Genomic DNA, 18,584 nt, shown 5'->3' with positions numbered 1-18,584 from the left:
TAACTTACACAGTCTCGTGCAGCTCCTTGAGTAGAGGTAGTGGGGGAACGCTGTTTCCGAGTTACTAGTGTAAGGGGAGTAAGTTAAACACCTCTTGCTTTACGAAGTACACCCGGAAATTCTCACATCTAACATCCAACTGTCTAACCAATATGTCATGTTTGTCACAATGTGTGGTTTGAATCTAACCTATCACAACTATTTTGTTTAATAAATATTACAGTGATATTTTTATTGATTCTATATCATTATATATAAAAAATAATGTAATAAGTTATTAGTTAGTTACTATATGATAATTATTGAATGTTAATTTAAGTATCAGATTTTACTATATCACAACACAACTGCAGTGGTGTATTTACAATTAAACGTCAAACATTATAACACTACAAAGGTATTTTGTTAATAATTTATTCTTAATTAATTAAACTTATTATTTCTCTATGTACATTCGGCAAAAATATATTTGAGACTCAATGCGTTTAATATTAATGATAACGTTATAAATTATTTTATAAGAAAAAATTACTTCTATTAAAAAACATATTATTCATTTAGTAGAAATTAAACTAAATATTATTTTACTTTTTTTTATTTTCATTAACACTAAATATATTATTTAATATAAACAATAATTGATGGTAAAAGAACAAGTACAGAATATTTAGTTTTGCATCATATAATTTCATATAATATATTTTCATAAAATAAATTATTCTTTTTCAATATATTAATTTATTATTATTTAACAGATGTCTGGAAACAAATGTCGAAATTGTGGGTCTACAGACATTGAAACTGATCCATCCAGGGGAGATGCAGTATGCACAGAATGTGGTTTTGTACTGGAAGATCAGCTTATTGTTAGCGAAACTGCATTTAAAGAAACACCATCTGGAAATATGATGGTACTTGGTCAATTTGTTGCTAACGATAGCACCGGTGGAGCTACAGGCTTTGGAGCAGGTATATTTTACATAACTATAAGAAAACAATTTTACAATTATGTGAAGTAAGAATATTAAATATTTGAACTTCTCACTTTATAGCATATCATGTGAGTGGAAAAGAATCAAGGGGAATAACTTTACAAAATGCAAGAAAAGGAATAACTCATTTGTGTATGCAATTACGGTAAATTAAATTAAATTAAATTAAATTAAATTAAATTAAATTAAATTAAAATAAGTATGCTACAAATTTCACTCATTTTTGTTTATTGTTTATTGTTAGTTTGAACCAACACTGCATCGATACATCTATGAATTTTTATAAAATGGCTTTAAACCGTCATTTAACTCGAGGAAGAAAACAAGCTCACAATCATGCAGCTTGTGTTTATATTACTTGTCGTACCGAAGGCACTGCACGTATCCTTTATATCTTCAAAACATAATAAATAGAGTAAAATGTTCAATATGAAATGCAATCAAGTGAGAGATCATGTAACTTCTTAACTAATTAATTAGATATGCTTATTGACATCAGCGATGTTCTTCAAATTTGTGTGTATGAATTGGGACGCACATATCTCCGATTTACACAAGCTCTTTGCATCAACATACCTTCAGCAGGTGAGCACTTTATACATTTTAGATCTGCATGCTATGTAAATATTTTGAATCATGTTTTTCTATATTTACATGAATTTTATTAACATATTGAGTTCATCTTGGCAACAAGACTTTTTGTTTGGATGGTTAGCATCAAATGAAATAGATACATGTATAAAACTAAATCCAGCACTACATCATTTAATTCTGAAACATACCCAACTCATTAAGTGTAAATTATATTACAGCTAAATAAATTGCCAATTTTATTGGGATTTTGTTAAAAATATACAATTGTATTGATAATATATATTGCATAATATACAAATTTAAAAAAATAATCAAGCTTTTGTAAAATAAAAATATATCTTTTGTAATAATTAATTTACAAAATATAATAAATGATTATGAGAATTTCATATTTCTGGTAATAGGAATAAAGAAATTTAGTTTATGAATATTTATTTTTTCATGTTTTATTTTTTAAACATAATCTTCAATTTATAAGTAATTTTCATCACAAATAATTATCACTACATTTGCTTATTTTTGGTAAAATAAAATACAAAAAATTTAAAAGTCACGTTGTATATTAAACACTATTAATCTTTATATAGACTGCTATTCGTATTACAATTTTAGAGGTATAATGTTTATAATTCTAAATTGCAAAATAAAAAATAAAATCGTACAACTATCGAAATATTCAAAAGTTTCTAAATGATAAATATAATATTTGTGCCTTTAATTTATCAATAATAATATCATATAATATCATTTTAAAGTCTGTTTTCTTGACTTTACGCTATTAATAATTGAAGTATTTTAAGAATCTTTGTTTGATGCATAAAAATATAATGTCAAATCACTATTTCTAAACGAGATTCTTATTATTCATTTATTGCTTCTGTGGTAATTTTCAATCATAGGTTTTATATTTTACACACCATACCATTGCAAATGTTTTACTGTAATATTTATCTTTAAATCATTTTTCAACTATTATAATGCAAGGCATAAAACTAATTTATTGCTTATCCATAGCGATTAGTGTTAATTTGAGATAAATGTTATTTAATATACATTTCAAACATTGCTATGAAGTAATGATGTAAAATTATTTTTTATTAATAAAATCCCAATCTTGAATCAATTATAGAGAAGTGTTCTCAAAATTTAATCATCCTTTTTTTTCACACTGACTGAAAATACTAATAGTAGAAAGGCATTCTTTTGTACATTTTATTATTACTGGTATTATAGTTCATTGTACTTTCTAAACGTTATTGGCTATGTTGCAATATAAACTTTGGTGCCAAATTCCATGGCCTTGCTGAATATAATATAATGCTCATAATTGAATAGAATTATAATTGGTGGTATTCTTAATTCACTAATACATATGCACTTACATTTCAAATTTTACTAAAATTTTTTTCTTATTTTTATATGAATGATAGTAAACTATGAAATGATATAAATATGATTGAAATGTCATAGAATGATCATACGAAATATTATTATAACATTTATTATGTATAAAAAAATTCTATTTTATCTAAAAATCTACGTTTAAGAGTTAAATGTTTTTCTTTTTTCAATTACTTTATATCGTTATTTTTTATACATACATATAATTATACAGTATATAAAGTAAAGTATTTAAACCTTTATACTAAAAATTTTAAGAAATTAAGGAAAATAAAAAATATTTTTCTTATCATACTTCTATATTGAAATAGTAAAAAAAGGTAAAATAACGTAATGTACAAAAAGTAATGTTGCTTTACAGAGGCAGTTTCAATCATAATATACCCTAAAATTGTATTTTACACCTTTTAAAATGCATCATCACCTACATAAGCAAAGCAATATATCCTACTCAGTAAAATGACAATATACACTGTTCACTTATGACTTTTAGAACATAAATTTAACAAATAGTGACTGAAAATATTTTTAATATTTGGTAATGAAAAGTAATTATGCATTTTTCAAGATTAATTAATCCCTACTTACTTCTTTATATTACTATTCAACAATGATACCAAAGACTGTAAGTGTTGCTTTAAATAACACTTTTAAATTTTCCCAATCATTCTCTACTAATTTAAAAATTACTTTTACATTTCTGCCTTCTCAAATGTGTAACAGATATCCTTATGTACAGTGCTGTTCACTTCAATAGTTATGGATAAAAATATATAAGTTTAAAGTAAAGGAGGGAAATATATACTAAATTCTTATTTTATCAGTTAAGGCTAGTCCAAACTGAAATATGTTGTCTGTAGACTGTCTACATACATACATCATTTACGAATAGTAAACCGACGTCGCCAGACGATGTACATAGACTGTTTACAAACAATTTCATACGTCCACATCAAATTACTATTTCCTAATCGATTCTATTGTGATGGAAAACAACGCATAGGCTAAAAACTTGCCCGCGGACTATTTCAAGGCTTGTGTTTTATCTCTCGTCGTTTGCAGACTGTCCGCGGACAATTGTCTCTCAGTCTTGACTAGCCCTGAAATACATGTTTGTAATACAAACTGGTACATAGACGATACTTATTCATGTTAATCCGCATTTTTATCAAACATTTGATAATCTTGTGTTAGGACAAACAAAAGATGTATCCACTTGAATAGTCTCACGTGTTTAATACTTTCTCTATCACGATAATACTTTATCTATAGGTCTAAGAAGAAATAATTTATATTAATGTATATTAATTACTAAATTCCTTAGAATTTAGATGATCGTGTTAAATCGAAATACTGTGAAAAGAATTCACATAAGAACAGAATTAGGTGTATAAATTTTATGCCTATTATTTTTCATAATGTTATTATCATGCATTATGTTAATGTTTTCCTTAAAAACTCTAAAAATTACGGGAAAATTTATAAAAGAAGAACAAAAACAGAACGAAAAAGGAAAAGAGATTAATCTTCCGTAAAGTTTCTAATGCAACGTTTTTCTTAAAAAAATTAAACATGAAGTTGAACTCTTTGTTTATCTAATGCAAAAAAATGTAAAGAAAATTTGCGTTAAAGGAGAGGCATATTGAAGTTTGACTCGAATTTGCACAGCAAAATATAATTTTTTAGATGAAAAAAATTAATGCAATTTTCTGGTATGGAGTTGTTTTGATAATTTTGGAAGGCAAAGAGAATTTGAGAAAGTATTTAAATATCTTTGATGTGTCAGAGAAAATAGAATAAAAAAGTACAAAATTGGATTTTTCAATGTGATAATACCTTGATACATTTACATGACTAATAAATGAAGAGTTTAGTGTCAAAAATTATCAATTACGTATGTAATAAATACTATAAAAATAAAAAATAAAAGGTATGCTCTTTCTATATCATCCATAATTTTTCAAAGAAGCAAGTGAGGTTATTCAAGTGAACAGCGCTGTACTTTGTCTCCTATTTACAAGTGATTTTTTAAATATTTAAGATATATAAAAAATCGATTCTCCTTCAAATAAAATTGAACAAAGAATTGAAATAAACTGAAAATAGTGGTAGATGCACTCTATCGTTTTAAGAAACGTGAGTTATATAAATAAGTTTTAGTTTTAATTGAAATAAATGGTTTATATTTCAATACTTTTTTACTGGAAGAGTAATAATAGTAAATTTTGTTTAGATGCTTGGTGTCTATTATTATGATATATATTTTTATGATTTCATTTGATGATATAACAATGTAAAAAACATCCATTATTTATATATTATAGGTGTTTTTCATGAAAATATATTTTTCATTAAACTGTATATATAGGTATTGAATTTCTTTTAAAAGAAATTTGATATTAGTTACCAAATTAAAAGAAAAAGTAACATCGTTTACCTTATATTGCATATTTTATTAGGGGACGTTATTTTTCTTTTCTTATGATATTCAGACTTCAAGAATAAATGAAAAAAAAATGTGTAAAGTATCAAAACTACAATTCAAGGAGTATGCTAACTGAAGAAGATTATTATTCTTCTACACAAGTCATTCAATGTAACAATATGTAAAGTTGGAGATGTAAATGTTTAAAATCTTAGAGTGCACCTATTATATAACTTTTTGCAAACTTAAAAATATTACCTAAAATAATAATTGTATAGAACCTCGAAAAATATCAAGGTACATAGTTTCAGAAACCATCAATTAAACCATTATCTCCGTAGTATACTTCCGTCAGTCCTCTGCTGACGGTCCACAGAAAATTAACTCAGGTATTTGTCCTCCCTGTACACCTGTACCATTCGTACTTTCTGAACTACATTGAAATTGAAAGTTTACATTACCAACTGTTATTTCTGACATGCCTTCTTGACCAAAATAGCTCAACTCTCCTCCATCTAATATTGCACTAGCTGTATGATAGCATTCTGGTTCGATTTGAATTGGATTTTCAAAATACACGTGAAACGTACTACTCGAACCATCGGAGAAAAATTTAGTGCTATTTTCAGATAAAATGATCCCCAGTCTTTTTAATTCAATTCTAACATTGTAATCCGCAGCACCAGATGAGCTTCCATATAGTCCAAGACCAACAAGAAAAATTCGCTTGTCAACACAAAACTGAATTGAATCGCATCGACCTCTGTAGCGCCATTGATTTGATCTGTATGCACATGACTGAAACCTGTGACACACCTGAAATCAGAAAATTAATTTTAGTGTTAACTCACATGAGATTCAGAAACGATTACTTAGTGACAGAAGTAATTAGCTACCAATAATATTAAGAAAACATTTTCCTTTGTAGAATTTACCTGAGTTTTTAAACCTACTCGAGGTTTAATAGGAAAACACAGCTGAGGTTTGTTACTAGCAGTGAAATGCAGAAAAACATCGATTGTTTCTTGTTGAGTTAAGATGCCTGTTTGTGCAGCACTGTTGGCAAATTCTTCCAAATTCATGGCAGGAAGTCTAATTAAATACAGAGCAGATCCTAAAATAGAAAATGGAGACAGTACTGCCAGTTTTATATTTTAAAAATAGTTATTGTGATACTTACCCAATAGTCGTCTTTGATTTGCTGCTGAGGGTTCCAGTTCTTGCCTAATACATTCTGCAGTAGCCCATCGCAGAGCAGCATCCCATATATGAATTTCTTTACAGTTCAATGTTTCTCGAGAAAGTACTGACTCAAGAGTATGTATATCAATATCCACAAAACCATCTGATCTTAGTGCCATTTGAGCCTGAATAATGAGTTACATATATATTTATAATTGAATAATATATATTTATACATTTCCTAATTTTACATAAATTGAACTTCTATTATATTTTACATACTATAAGGAAAATAGAAAATACATTTTCCTAAACAAAACTGAATTATTTTTTTGAAAAATTACATTTAAAAATTTCATTTACCTTCCGTTTAGACAAAATATTTATAAACTATCATAATAAACAAAAATGCAATTCTAAATTCTCGATTTAGTATCTATTATATATCAAATACATACAAGTTAATATTGTATTCTGTATTAAAAATAATTTCAGTTCATTACATACAACTATTATATATGAACTACAAAAAATAAATAATGTAGAACAAAATATAATTGAAATGATTCAATCAAAACTCTTATTAATTTTATCATTATTATATTTTCTACAAAACTCCTTTATTATATTATACAGATGTGGTTTAAAGATAGAAAAAGAATTGAGGAATATGTTTTACATGTGTATATTAAAAATGTGAGTGCATTACGTAAAAATTGATTTAAAAGTTTTTCAAAAACGTATTAATTTGATTACAATTTATATACCTCAAAGTTAAATACAAATAAATTCTAAATCAGTGTCGGTATTAAATGATTATAACTTTACATATGATTTAATAATTTATACAAAAAACGTTGAACACATCTTCATATTTTCATTATTTATAAAATTGTGTATTCTTTGCAATTCTATGCCTCGTAATCAAAAGAAAAGTACATGTACTTAATGTATAAATAGTATAACAAAGTAAAAGTCATACATAATAATATTAAACATTTTATTTAAATATGCTTTCTCAAAAGTAATCAATATATCTTTAGAAAGTATGCAAATAATTTTATTTGCAATGTTTTTGAAGAGTCTAAAGTTATAACTTGATTAACTAGTTTTCTATATTTTACATAAATCAATATATAAATAATATATTATTTTTTAAATATAACTGAATTATATATGAAACTTTTAAAAATAATTTTTAATTATTTATTTAACTTAACGTTGTATTTACACTACGCGATATTCTTTGAAAATTACCGTAATTTCTTTTATTGTGTTCATATTCCTCTAGAAAATTATCTTCGTAAGTGATATTCTGTGTCACTTCAATTTCTAATTTATTGTCCATAAAATAAGGTTCACTTCGAGTTCGAAACAACGAAAATGATAATCGTTTGTCACTAAATAATGAGAAACAATCATTTTCCGATAAACTGAGACAATGTGATATTATGGGTAGTCGATCCTTTATATTTTTATTGTTATAATCATTAGTTTTGATTGTTTTACGAGTAAATTCATGTTGAGAATCTTTTAATTTTTTGTTCAAACAAATATCTCCGCAAGAATAAAAACTCACAGTATGATTAATATCATCAGAGTATGAACTTGAATTAGTTTTTAATATCATGTGCAAATTATCATTTAAAGTAAAAGATTTTAACATTTTTTTATCTAAACTTACTTGAGCATCTATTACTTCCCAGCAACGTTGCATGAGATCTGGTTCTTCGAATAACCGAGACTGGCTTAAAAGTAAACATGCATTCTTCGCTGTTAAACTTGTTTCTAAGTAATTAACACATGCCCTGGCTAAGTGAGGGACCATGTACTTTTTAGCAACATAAAGTGTTGCCAATACTGTATCAGCTTCTAATTGCACTTCATCGCAATACATATACCTGTTAAAAAAATATCAAACAAATGTTGTGTAATTGAAGTTAATAAATACATAAAAATAAAGCATATTTACCTTAATAGTGCAAGAAAGGCAGCTGGTTCTACATCTGGTACTTCTATATCTCTTTTATTTTCTGCTAATCCGCCATAAAACATAGCATAAAATACAGAACTACCAGTAGCTAAAACATACTTGTGTGCTGGAATTGTCTGTGTTTGACCTATTAGTAATACAGAATGTTATTCAACTTTAAGTAATGAAAATACACTAAAACGGAGAATTATAATGAATTACCTGGACTGCCAACAATAAATATAATATCAGCCATTAGATGATTATTAAACATGGCAGCATTCCGTTCACGTACAGTGGGTTTTGTTGCTTGCCAATTAGGATCTTGTGTACAATCTTCGGGTGATGATAAATTTAATTGAGTTATGGGGGATGATAAGGAAGACAAAGGCGAAGCAGGTGCGCTAAGTGGCTGGTTTATTGAGGTTCCCTCACGTTGAAGTACAATGGAAGAAGAAAGTGGGCTTACTGTTGGTGGTGAATCTGGTTCAGTAAGTGGTACAAAACCCTCTACAACATATAATATCAACCATTGTATTGTCACCTTTTTTAAATTATTGCCTTCAAATAACTCAAATTATCAAAAATTCTTTGAAAATTTACGATAAATAAATAGCCACACTTATTGTATCTAAAAAAATTTTGGATATTCTTTTATTTAACACTCAAATGTTTGGATAAGGTCTAAGGGGCCTCAATCTTCTGTTTATATTTAAATTAATAAATATTACATATACTTGCATAAAACTACTATTAATAAAATAAGATTTATTGGTCCAATAAATCTTAAACTGCTAAAGAATTGCAAGAAAGTTACATGGTAATAAAAAAATAATAATCTTCTGCATAGATCCTATGAATTCAACCTGTGTATTGGAAGGTTAAAAATAATCAAAACTTCTTTGTAAACAAGAAAAAAGAAATCTTTTTAACGTCATTTTACTATAAAATATATTTATTTCTAATATTACCTACAGATTATATTAAAGTGAAAACATTATAAACAGTTCATAACTAACATTTATAACTACGCGCCTGAAAGATATAATTGATATAAAGAAATAAGATTCATATAATAAAAAGATGTAACATAAATGAAACATATGTATGCAGTATAACAATAATTGTAAGAATAAGCTGCTGTATATTGATTGTTGATAGTTATAAATTTAAACTTTATACAATTCTTTATACAAATTTTTATACAATTTGCATTAATTTTATTTTTCTCGAAATAAACTATTGACTACAGAAAATTACTATCGCACCTATACAATTAAGAAAAGTAGCATTTCCTTCTCTTACCAATAAAGAGGTTATACAAGTCAATAATATCTTATTACATATTACTAATCTTAATAAGCGTTCAAAGTATTTAATAGAACTTTTTCTTTCTAAAATCACTACAATTTTTTATTTATGTATATTTCATTTCATTTGTCGTCGCTTTAAAGCGATGTAAGGATATATCGTTTTAATATTCAACGATATTTCCAACAATATGAACGCACACCATCAAATTATTAAGAGTTTTACCGTTAGTGTACATTATTACAAAGATCGGTATCACCGAAGTTTTGGAGGCCCCCTCTTATTTTCAATTCTTACGACCACAAATTAAACGTGTACGCGTATATATGCGCATTTTAAGCAAAACACTCGCTCATCAACAATAAAACCTCGCAGCGATAGTGTTCGGTTTGTTCCGCTTTCATTCGTGCAGTTTCGTAGGCGATTCGTATACACGTGATACGTATGCCAAATAAATACATATGCATACAATTATTAACGAGATCGTTAAGGTTAATGTCTTTTCGTAATTTTCAAATTATCCATCGTATTGATTAAAATAATGATTTTTATACTATCTTTTGTCTTCTTATGATACAATGAAAGTCTGCGATTTTATAAGAATATACTGTAAATATTACGCGTAAGTATAATAAAAAATTTATATTACATCAAAGACAGTATATAAATATGGTAATAACAAATTTGTTTCAGTACTTATTATTTACTTTAAAAAAATAGTTCATTTTTATTTCTTATAAATACTAATTTGTTTCAATTACAGATGCTAATGTTCTAGCATTATAATAGTTCAAATTTATTATGGCAATCCAAAGATTGTACTACAAACGTATGGGTGAAAATAGTAAAAGAATAAAATTTATCGAATGTAATATTTTTACGTTTATCAATTTAACGCGAAATTATTTGATGAATAGAATTACAGCCGTTAAATAAAATTTATAATAGAGTTATCACAAAATACAATTATTAAAGTTTCTTCTAACATTAAATAAATGAAAAGTTAATAACATAATTTGCACTACTTGATTGGTTTCCCTGAGATGTGACTTTATCTAGCGTTTACGAATATTTCGATATAACAGACCAGTCATTTCAGTGATCACTCGAAATAACAAAGTTTACAAGTGAAATACTCGTAAATACAATTGTAAAGTAGTGAAAAAACAAACTGCTTTGTTATTGTTAAACGTTATTCACAGACACAATAATGGATGTAATTATATATATATATATAAAATATAAATTAAAAATAATTAATCATAAAATATTAATTATTCTCTTTTTCCATACTTAATTTGGTGTGACAAATGTCTGAACAGTTTCAAGTTGTATATTACATGTTTATTTATATCAGTAATAAATATCTCACCGTATAACCATGGATGAGTCTGCTTGACTGTGACGTTATCCTGGGAGCGTTTCATTGGTTTCGTTGATATTTTTGAATGAAGATTCGACTTCGCCATCGTCACTTTACAAACTTGTTAACTGTTTTTGTTCAATCTCGACACCAAACGATTTTGGATTTCAGTTACATGGGCGCCATGTCAGACGGGCGCTGGTTAGGTAGTTTCGTACGTCGGTCGATAGACGACAACTTAGGGCACGCGCGTCCATATATCGGGTGTCTTTAAAAAAATGTCCGCTATTATCTGCGCAGCAGTATGACTCTTTTCCCAGATAATGTTTGTTACATTTTTATATTTATTTAAATATTTATTAGATTTTCAAATACAAGGAAAGAGTAAAGGAGGAAATTGCATTGTTCAAGGCAACGTCATTTATAATGATGTATTGCCGACAAATCGCAAATTCTGTAACTGAAATAAAAAGGAATCACTTTAAATTTGAATTGTAATCGCGAGGTGCTTTTCTTCCTACTGGATCTTTCCAAGCAAGATTATAAATACATTTGCGGAGTACTATGAAAACTTCGAGGGGGTATTTTCATTTGGATTGACTGTTTTTAGACTTACTATGGGAATTTCTTTTGTAAAATCTGGACACTACTTTTTGTTGACTTTTCGCACATGTATTTACTAACATTTAAACTATACTATACATTTTTTTAAAGCCAAAATACTTAAAAATTTGAGAGTCACACGGTATTAAAGAAAGTCACTTTTAAAGTTCATGTTTTGATTTTTGACATGATTCCGGCTGTGTAGTGAACGAAAACAGAAAAACGAGGTCTGATTGTATTCGGTATGAATGTGGTTATAGCCCCTACCAAAGGAATTAAAATATGCTATTGCTTAAAAAATGGCGGCAATTTAAAGTTCAAGTTACGGTATTTAAGGCTTTGCCTTTTACTTCTAGTATACTAAAAAATGATAAAAGATTCAAATTTTTTATTGGTTAAGGCGCCGACTATAGCAACAAGTCTGCTGAAGAACCTGTTCAAATTTCAAGTCAATTGGACTATTGAATCTTGAGACATCGTGTCAATCATGGTTTGAAAACATTTTCTCGAAAGAGAAAGATGCGTTTAAAAAGTTTTTGTATCGTTTACGTACGGAACAGATAGTGTTAGGGATTAGGAAACTATATATCGAATATTTCCAATTAATTAGCAAGTCCAGGGCCATGTAGGGACATAAAAAGAGACTTAAAAGGAAATTTCATAAACAAAGACACAGCAAGTGCCAAGTAAGGGAGAGAATATACCTGCTGCTACATATCGTGTTATACTGTAACAGTGCTCTTTAAATATCTGTCCCTTCATCATTTTTAAGAATTCGACATATCCTTTGCACAGATATTTTTGAGGATACACTTTAAGAAAATGCAAGCAAAAAAATCGATTTTTTTCAAATCCTAAATGAAAATACCCCCTTAACACGTTCGCTACCAACGTCACATATTTGTGACGGCCGTAATCCTATATTTTATATAATGAAAATGAAATTAATTTTATATATATATTGTTATTAGAAATTATAAACTACGACATCATATTTAGAAGCTCAAGGACTCGTTTCAGTTTCGTTTTTCTAATACTTTGTTTAGAAGATTTATTGGATCGAAGAAAATATTATAATTGAGGAAATAAGCGCTTCATCGAAATAAGCGCTGGTAGTGAATGTGTTAAAGAACCTTAAAATTCATATTGAAGTAAAATATTTGTACCACCGTATTTGCCCTTCTCCAATAATACTATACTTTCTTTTTATCGTTTTACGCGACTTGAACTCTTACTTCTACAGCTTTTCAATAGAAGAGGCTGTTATTATAACTGACATTGTTGTAATAATAGTCCTACCTATATCTCATATTCCAAAATCGCTGCAAACTGAAATTTGGGTGTTTGAAATTGAGGTGGACAATTGTTGTGATGGTCAGTACGTCTTATGTTTTTTTCTTTTGGGAAAACAAATCGCAATTATTCGCAAGAATATATGAACAGAATGTAACGTAATTTTAGTAAGTAAATACTATTTATCGCAGAATATTATTTATTGCAGATCCATGTCTATACATTATGCGATTTGCAAATAAATTGGAATTTGGTGATAAAACCCATGAAGTATCTATGACTGCCATACGAGTTGTTCAAAGAATGAAGAGGGATAGTATTCACAGCGGACGTAAACCATCCGGCCTGTGCGGAGCTGGTATAAAAAAATATTATTCAATCAACTGACTTCATTTTATCAAATAATTTTACTTCGTTTTATATAGATGGTAGCCAATGTTTATTTTCTTCTTCTTCTTCAGTTTCATTATAATTGTATGATTATTATTTCATTTTACTTGTAACATCTTAAATTCTATGGGCAATAACCAATTTCGAAATATATATTATATAAATATATCTATCGAAATTTTAGGCTGAAGAAAGATTAAATTTAAAAAATTTTTTTACTTCTGATATAGCTTTACTGATGGCCGCCCGTTTACACGAGTTCAACAGGTCTCCCGCGGATATCATAAAAATTGTAAAGGTACACGAAACCACACTACGAAAAAGGTGGGTCAGTGTCCAATATATATTCTTTTGGCAAGTTTACAACGTATTGTAATTTTGTATGGTTTCGATTCATTGTTAGGCTTATAGAATTTGGCGATACACCGTCAAGTGCATTAACCCTCGAGGAGTTTATGACGGTCGATTTGGAAGAGGAACAAGATCCACCAGCTTTCAAATCTGCGCGGAAAAAGGACAGAGAACGATTGCAGAGGGTATGAAAAAGATTTTTTAATATAAATTTAAGCAAACATATACAATGAATTATGTATATGATGTATAACTATGAATTTAACTTTTATAGTTAGAAAACATAGATACAGAAATAAATGAATTGCAAGCTGAAATTGATAAACAATTGGAGGAGCGTAAAGGTGGAAGATCTAGAAACCGAAAAAACGGTAATTAATATAAGTCATTATATTTAGTAGATAATACTTAATACAAAATAATTTTGTTTTAATTATAACATGGTAATTACTGTAAAGCAGCGATTTTCAAACTTGGAGGCAAGAATTACTGCAGAAGGTGGCGCGAAAAGTTTAAAAAAAATATAATTTTGCCATATTTCGTTTTTTGTTTAGTTTGTCTCTATTATTTTATGAAATAAAGGGGGGAGGTGCTAAGATTAGTTTTTTTTTAAAGGGGAGCGTAGTAACATAAATTTTGAAAACCTACCTGTAAAGATTATATTAAACTTTGGAACCATCTATATATTATATTTATTTAAAAATGCTGTGAATATGAAAATTTCAAATTTGTTACGCAGTATATCATCATTCTTATAAATTACTTTTTCATAAAATATTGTTAAATTATATAAAATATATTTTTATTTTCAGTCGAGTCTATAGAGAGGGAAGATACAGAACGATTTGTGCAAGAAAGCAATTTAAATGTAATTAAAGAGTATGTTGAAAATAACGTCGACGATCCTGAAAGCGATATTCGGGATTCTGAAATGAATAATGGCAATAATAATGTAATTACTGGTCTTGGTAAGGAATACAAATTTGTAATGAAATTGCAACTGTTACATCACAAAGTTTATAATCTTTAAAATTATTTGAAGGTCCAAATATTGCTTCCATAATATCGACAACTGATAGAGAAATGGAAGCAAGGGATCAAGGGAATGCAACATTTGAAACTGTGAGTACTATACTTTTCAACAATGATTTTTGTTGGAGAAGACAAATTAAGATTATTTTTTTATCAATCAAGATTTAACTTTTATGAAAAATGTTATGTACGTTTAAATTTTCGTTAAAATTTGTATGAATACTTTGCTTTTAATCTAGAATATTTTTACTGTAACTCTTTCCATTTAAATTTCTTCGGACGAATATGTGACTAAAAAAAAATGTTAAAAGTAATACTGCGAGAAGATTGTCTGTTTAGGCTTTATATATTTTTATAATCCCCAAACAATTGTTAATTTGTTCTGTAGTAATTAACGATCCCAAAACTTAAATTAATGGATCGATAAATAAATTATTGTTTAATTCAGTATGTGAATTTATCTGTAGTAGAAAATGGTTATTAATGTCTGAGAAATTTTTGTTCGAGCGGAAAGTAAAATATTTGCAGATTTTTTTGAGATGATCGTAAAATCAAATATATTTAAACGCTTGTCTTCTTTTCTATAACTGTTATTTTAGAAACTCTGTTTCATGTTTTTCATATCGATCAAGATGTTTTTTTGATAAATTAAACTAAGACACTTTGTACATAGACAATTTAACATCGAAAATTTAATTGGCCCAATCCACAGAAGATACTGCTGGTTATTAAATGAATAATCTGTAATAATTATTTTAATATTAAATTATTATTATTTATGAATATAGTGTTTTATAGTATATTGTTTTAGAATTCTGGTGAGATCGACATCACTGATTTGGATGATGAAGAATTAGATAGTTACATTATGTCAGAAAAGGAAGCGCAGTTTAAACATAATTTATGGAATAAAGTAAACTCTGAATATCTGGCTCAACAAAAAGAAAAGGAAGAAAGGCGACAGAAAGAAAAGGAAGAGGGTAAACAAGAAAAGAAAAGACGACGAACCACTAAACGTAATAAAAGTCAGACACCAGCAAATTCTGCAGGTAATAATATTCGTCAAATTAAAGAAATGGATTTTTAATCTTCTACTATTCATTAAAACTATTTATCAAAACAAAATCTTTAATCGAAAAAGATATATAAAAAATCACATTAATAAAATAAAAAAAGGGTGATTCAATTAAATTTTAATTAATATTATTATGCTTTATAATATACAATAGTGATCATATATATCAAGTTGATACTGTTAACGCTTAATTGTCTCTATTTTGTTATCTATATTATTAATTATTATTTGTTTTAATAGGAGAAGCAATAGAAAAAATGTTACAAGAAAAGAAAATTTCATCCAAAATTAATTATGAAGTATTAAAAAGTTTAAATGTTACTATAAATACACCTAGTAAGGAGCTACAAAAAGCTGGTGAAGATGTTCCCCCTAAACAAGAAGTGGATAATCCTGCATCTTCTAGTAAAACGTTAGTATAATGTATCGAATAACGATGATTATATTTTAAAAATAATTTATTGTGCTACTTTTACTGGTTGTTCCATGTAATAAAAACTTTAGTAATTATTTGTATATTAATGCAGGTCTAGTCTTCTCAGTCCATTAAAATCGGAAGATAAACTAACTGTAACATCAACCAGAAGATCCCGTTTAGTTAAACCACAAGTACAAATAATGAAAAAAGAAGAAGCAAAAACAGTAACTGAAACGCATGATAAAGTTAGAATAGAATCTGCGGCTCTAAAAGCAGACACCTGTGATCTAGGTAATTCGTTAATTTTTTGTTTTTCTTTTTTAATTTAACTGGACAAAAATTATTTACTTTAATTTTTTCTACGTACATTTTTTCAATTTTATGTAACATTTTTGTATTAATAATATAAAGATAATAAAACTGTTTTAAAAATTAGATGAAACCGATGATTATATTGACGAAGATGCTGAAGCTGAAGTTGATGCTGATCCTACAGAAATGACAGTCGGACAAATGCTTGAACAGCATGGATCCGAAGAAGAAAATGATTATGGATATGGATACGATGAAGACGATTATTAGCTATTTATAATTTTATAAACTATTATTTATTGTGATTGTAACGATACTAGGTCTCAGTACAGTATAAGTACCTACTTTATTATGTCATGTATGTACTACATTTAATAAATATTACACTCTTTAATTTAACATTTTAGTTTTTATTTGCACTTGAACGGATCCTCAAAAAGTTTCACAAAATTTTATAAGTGAATTTTTATGTCATGCAGATATTAAGACATTTACATAAAAACGAAAACATTAGGAGAATTCTAAATATATTTATTAATTCTTCAACATTCAAATGCTAAATTATTTTGAACCATTGTAAAATTTCAAATATATAGGATGTTACAAAATAAAAACATAAGCCAATTGTAAAAATTGCTTTTGTTCGTCTGAGCAATAAAAAAAGTTCATACAAACATTATATATATGTAATATAATATAAAAAAATAAGTGTATAATATATATAAAGTATAAATACTCTCTATAGTGTAAACAACATAACATAAAGCAACCATATTCGGCGAGATAAACGCGTAATGAATGACAAGGCAACTTGATTAACACTAGAGCTACCAACCAGACAAACCGACTATTTATATTTTTCTTATACGAATTATAATTAAATTATACAAGTTACATCTCGTTATTTCAAATTTTGATAAAAATTTTGGTAACTTATTACATGAAATTTTAATAAATGCATTGTTATAATTTTCTTATACGAGTTATAAGAATATATTTATTTATCGAAATTTTGATTCATTTACATTTTAGTTTACATATCACAAAACAATTTATTTCATAATTTCCCAGAAAGTCGTTTATATCTTGACAATAATTCTAAAAGAAGAAGTCCTAAATTGGTCGTTTCGACCCATCTATTAACTTTCTATTGCAAGAATTTTTATTTATTTAAAACAATATTTGGCTGTCATTTTATTTAAAGCGAGTAATCTGAATTTGAACATTTGAAATTAAGTTCCCGATTGTAAACGGAATGCATTATGTGAAATTTTCGTGAATTCCACAGGCGTTCAACGATCTGAAACATCATTAAACTTGCTCGAGTTTCACTTACTAAAAGACGAGCCGCCGATTGTTGGTTGATCGGAAAAATCAACGAACTGCAAAGAATCGCTCTGATCCCACGTCTCTTTGTCCGCGGTCATGTGATGAATAAACTTTTCATCATCGATTTTCAAATTTTCGTCTTACCAGAGTTCCTGCGAAGGCGGTTTTAAGCAATTCCTCAAGTAGGATAGATCGAGGCGAATGAGATCACGGAACGATACAGATAAAAATAATAATATTGGCCACATTTGTTACGTTGTTATAGAAATCAGCATGCTGACCGTTCATATTACTTCATACACCTTCCCTTCGCTTAATCCAATACATCTTCAATTGTTTCAAACCGTTGTTTGCCACCAGCGAACGCGTGCGAACGCAACGAATTTGTAGCTAATCTAAAATGCATTATTCGGAATTTCACATTTAAAATGGCAAGCTAAGCTTGGAAATTCAAAGGTGTTGATTATTATTAGTCTCTAAGGTGTTTCAATGTAGTATTTAATGTACTTTAGATTATTATATTGTATTTGGTTCATTTATC

General features: G+C 27.6%; 2 protein-coding genes across 4 annotated transcripts; one reads left to right on the top strand and one right to left on the bottom strand.

The window, feature by feature from the left end:
• Positions 1–23: 23 nt before the first annotated feature.
• Brf (Brf RNA polymerase III subunit) lies at positions 24–17,107 on the top strand. 2 transcript variants are annotated; one of them, XM_031971598.2, is made up of 15 exons: positions 24–397; positions 756–969; positions 1,053–1,137; positions 1,237–1,373; positions 1,473–1,577; positions 13,345–13,494; positions 13,757–13,850; positions 13,930–14,062; positions 14,152–14,248; positions 14,690–14,845; positions 14,920–14,999; positions 15,721–15,958; positions 16,225–16,396; positions 16,512–16,693; positions 16,839–17,107. In XM_031971598.2, the coding sequence occupies exons 2-15, from the start codon at positions 756–758 to the stop codon at positions 16,982–16,984; spliced, it is 1,989 nt and encodes a 662-aa protein (XP_031827458.1). In that variant the 5' UTR covers positions 24–397; the 3' UTR covers positions 16,985–17,107. The 2 variants fall into 2 exon arrangements, with proteins under 2 accessions (XP_031827458.1, XP_031827459.1); XM_031971599.2 differs by lacking the exons at positions 24–397; positions 756–969; positions 1,053–1,137; positions 1,237–1,373; positions 1,473–1,577 and adding exons at positions 10,306–10,499; positions 13,087–13,217.
• lute (BTB/POZ domain containing protein 3 lute) lies at positions 1,371–11,488 on the bottom strand. Of its 2 annotated transcripts, none has more exons than XM_031971600.2 (7): positions 11,250–11,488; positions 8,789–9,076; positions 8,567–8,714; positions 8,279–8,495; positions 6,593–6,779; positions 6,348–6,526; positions 1,371–6,228 (listed from the first exon to the last, which is right to left on the bottom strand). In XM_031971600.2, the coding sequence occupies exons 1-7, from the start codon at positions 11,344–11,346 to the stop codon at positions 5,764–5,766; spliced, it is 1,581 nt and encodes a 526-aa protein (XP_031827460.1). In that variant the 5' UTR covers positions 11,347–11,488; the 3' UTR covers positions 1,371–5,763. The 2 variants fall into 2 exon arrangements, with proteins under 2 accessions (XP_031827460.1, XP_031827462.1); XM_031971602.2 differs by lacking the exon at positions 11,250–11,488 and adding an exon at positions 9,872–10,274.
• Positions 17,108–18,584: the final 1,477 nt, after the last annotated feature.

Source organism: Nomia melanderi, chromosome 5 (assembly GCF_051020985.1).
Source record: "Nomia melanderi isolate GNS246 chromosome 5, iyNomMela1, whole genome shotgun sequence".
Taxonomy (NCBI): domain Eukaryota; kingdom Metazoa; phylum Arthropoda; class Insecta; order Hymenoptera; family Halictidae; genus Nomia; species Nomia melanderi.
This window is presented reverse-complemented; position numbering and strand designations above follow the sequence as displayed.

Coding starts and splice junctions, on each gene's coding strand:
- Brf (XM_031971598.2), top strand. CDS start 756: ATGTCTGGAAACAAATGTCGAAATTGTGGGTCTACAGACATTGAAACT. Junction 970..1,052: donor AGCTACAGGCTTTGGAGCAG/GTATATTTTACA, acceptor CTCACTTTATAG/CATATCATGTGAGTGGAAAA. Junction 13,495..13,756: donor ATCCGGCCTGTGCGGAGCTG/GTATAAAAAAAT, acceptor CTTCTGATATAG/CTTTACTGATGGCCGCCCGT.
- lute (XM_031971600.2), bottom strand. CDS start 11,346: ATGGCGAAGTCGAATCTTCATTCAAAAATATCAACGAAACCAATGAAA. Junction 6,527..6,592: donor AAATCAAAGACGACTATTGG/GTAAGTATCACA, acceptor TTTCTATTTTAG/GATCTGCTCTGTATTTAATT. Junction 6,229..6,347: donor GAGTAGGTTTAAAAACTCAG/GTAAATTCTACA, acceptor TTCTGATTTCAG/GTGTGTCACAGGTTTCAGTC.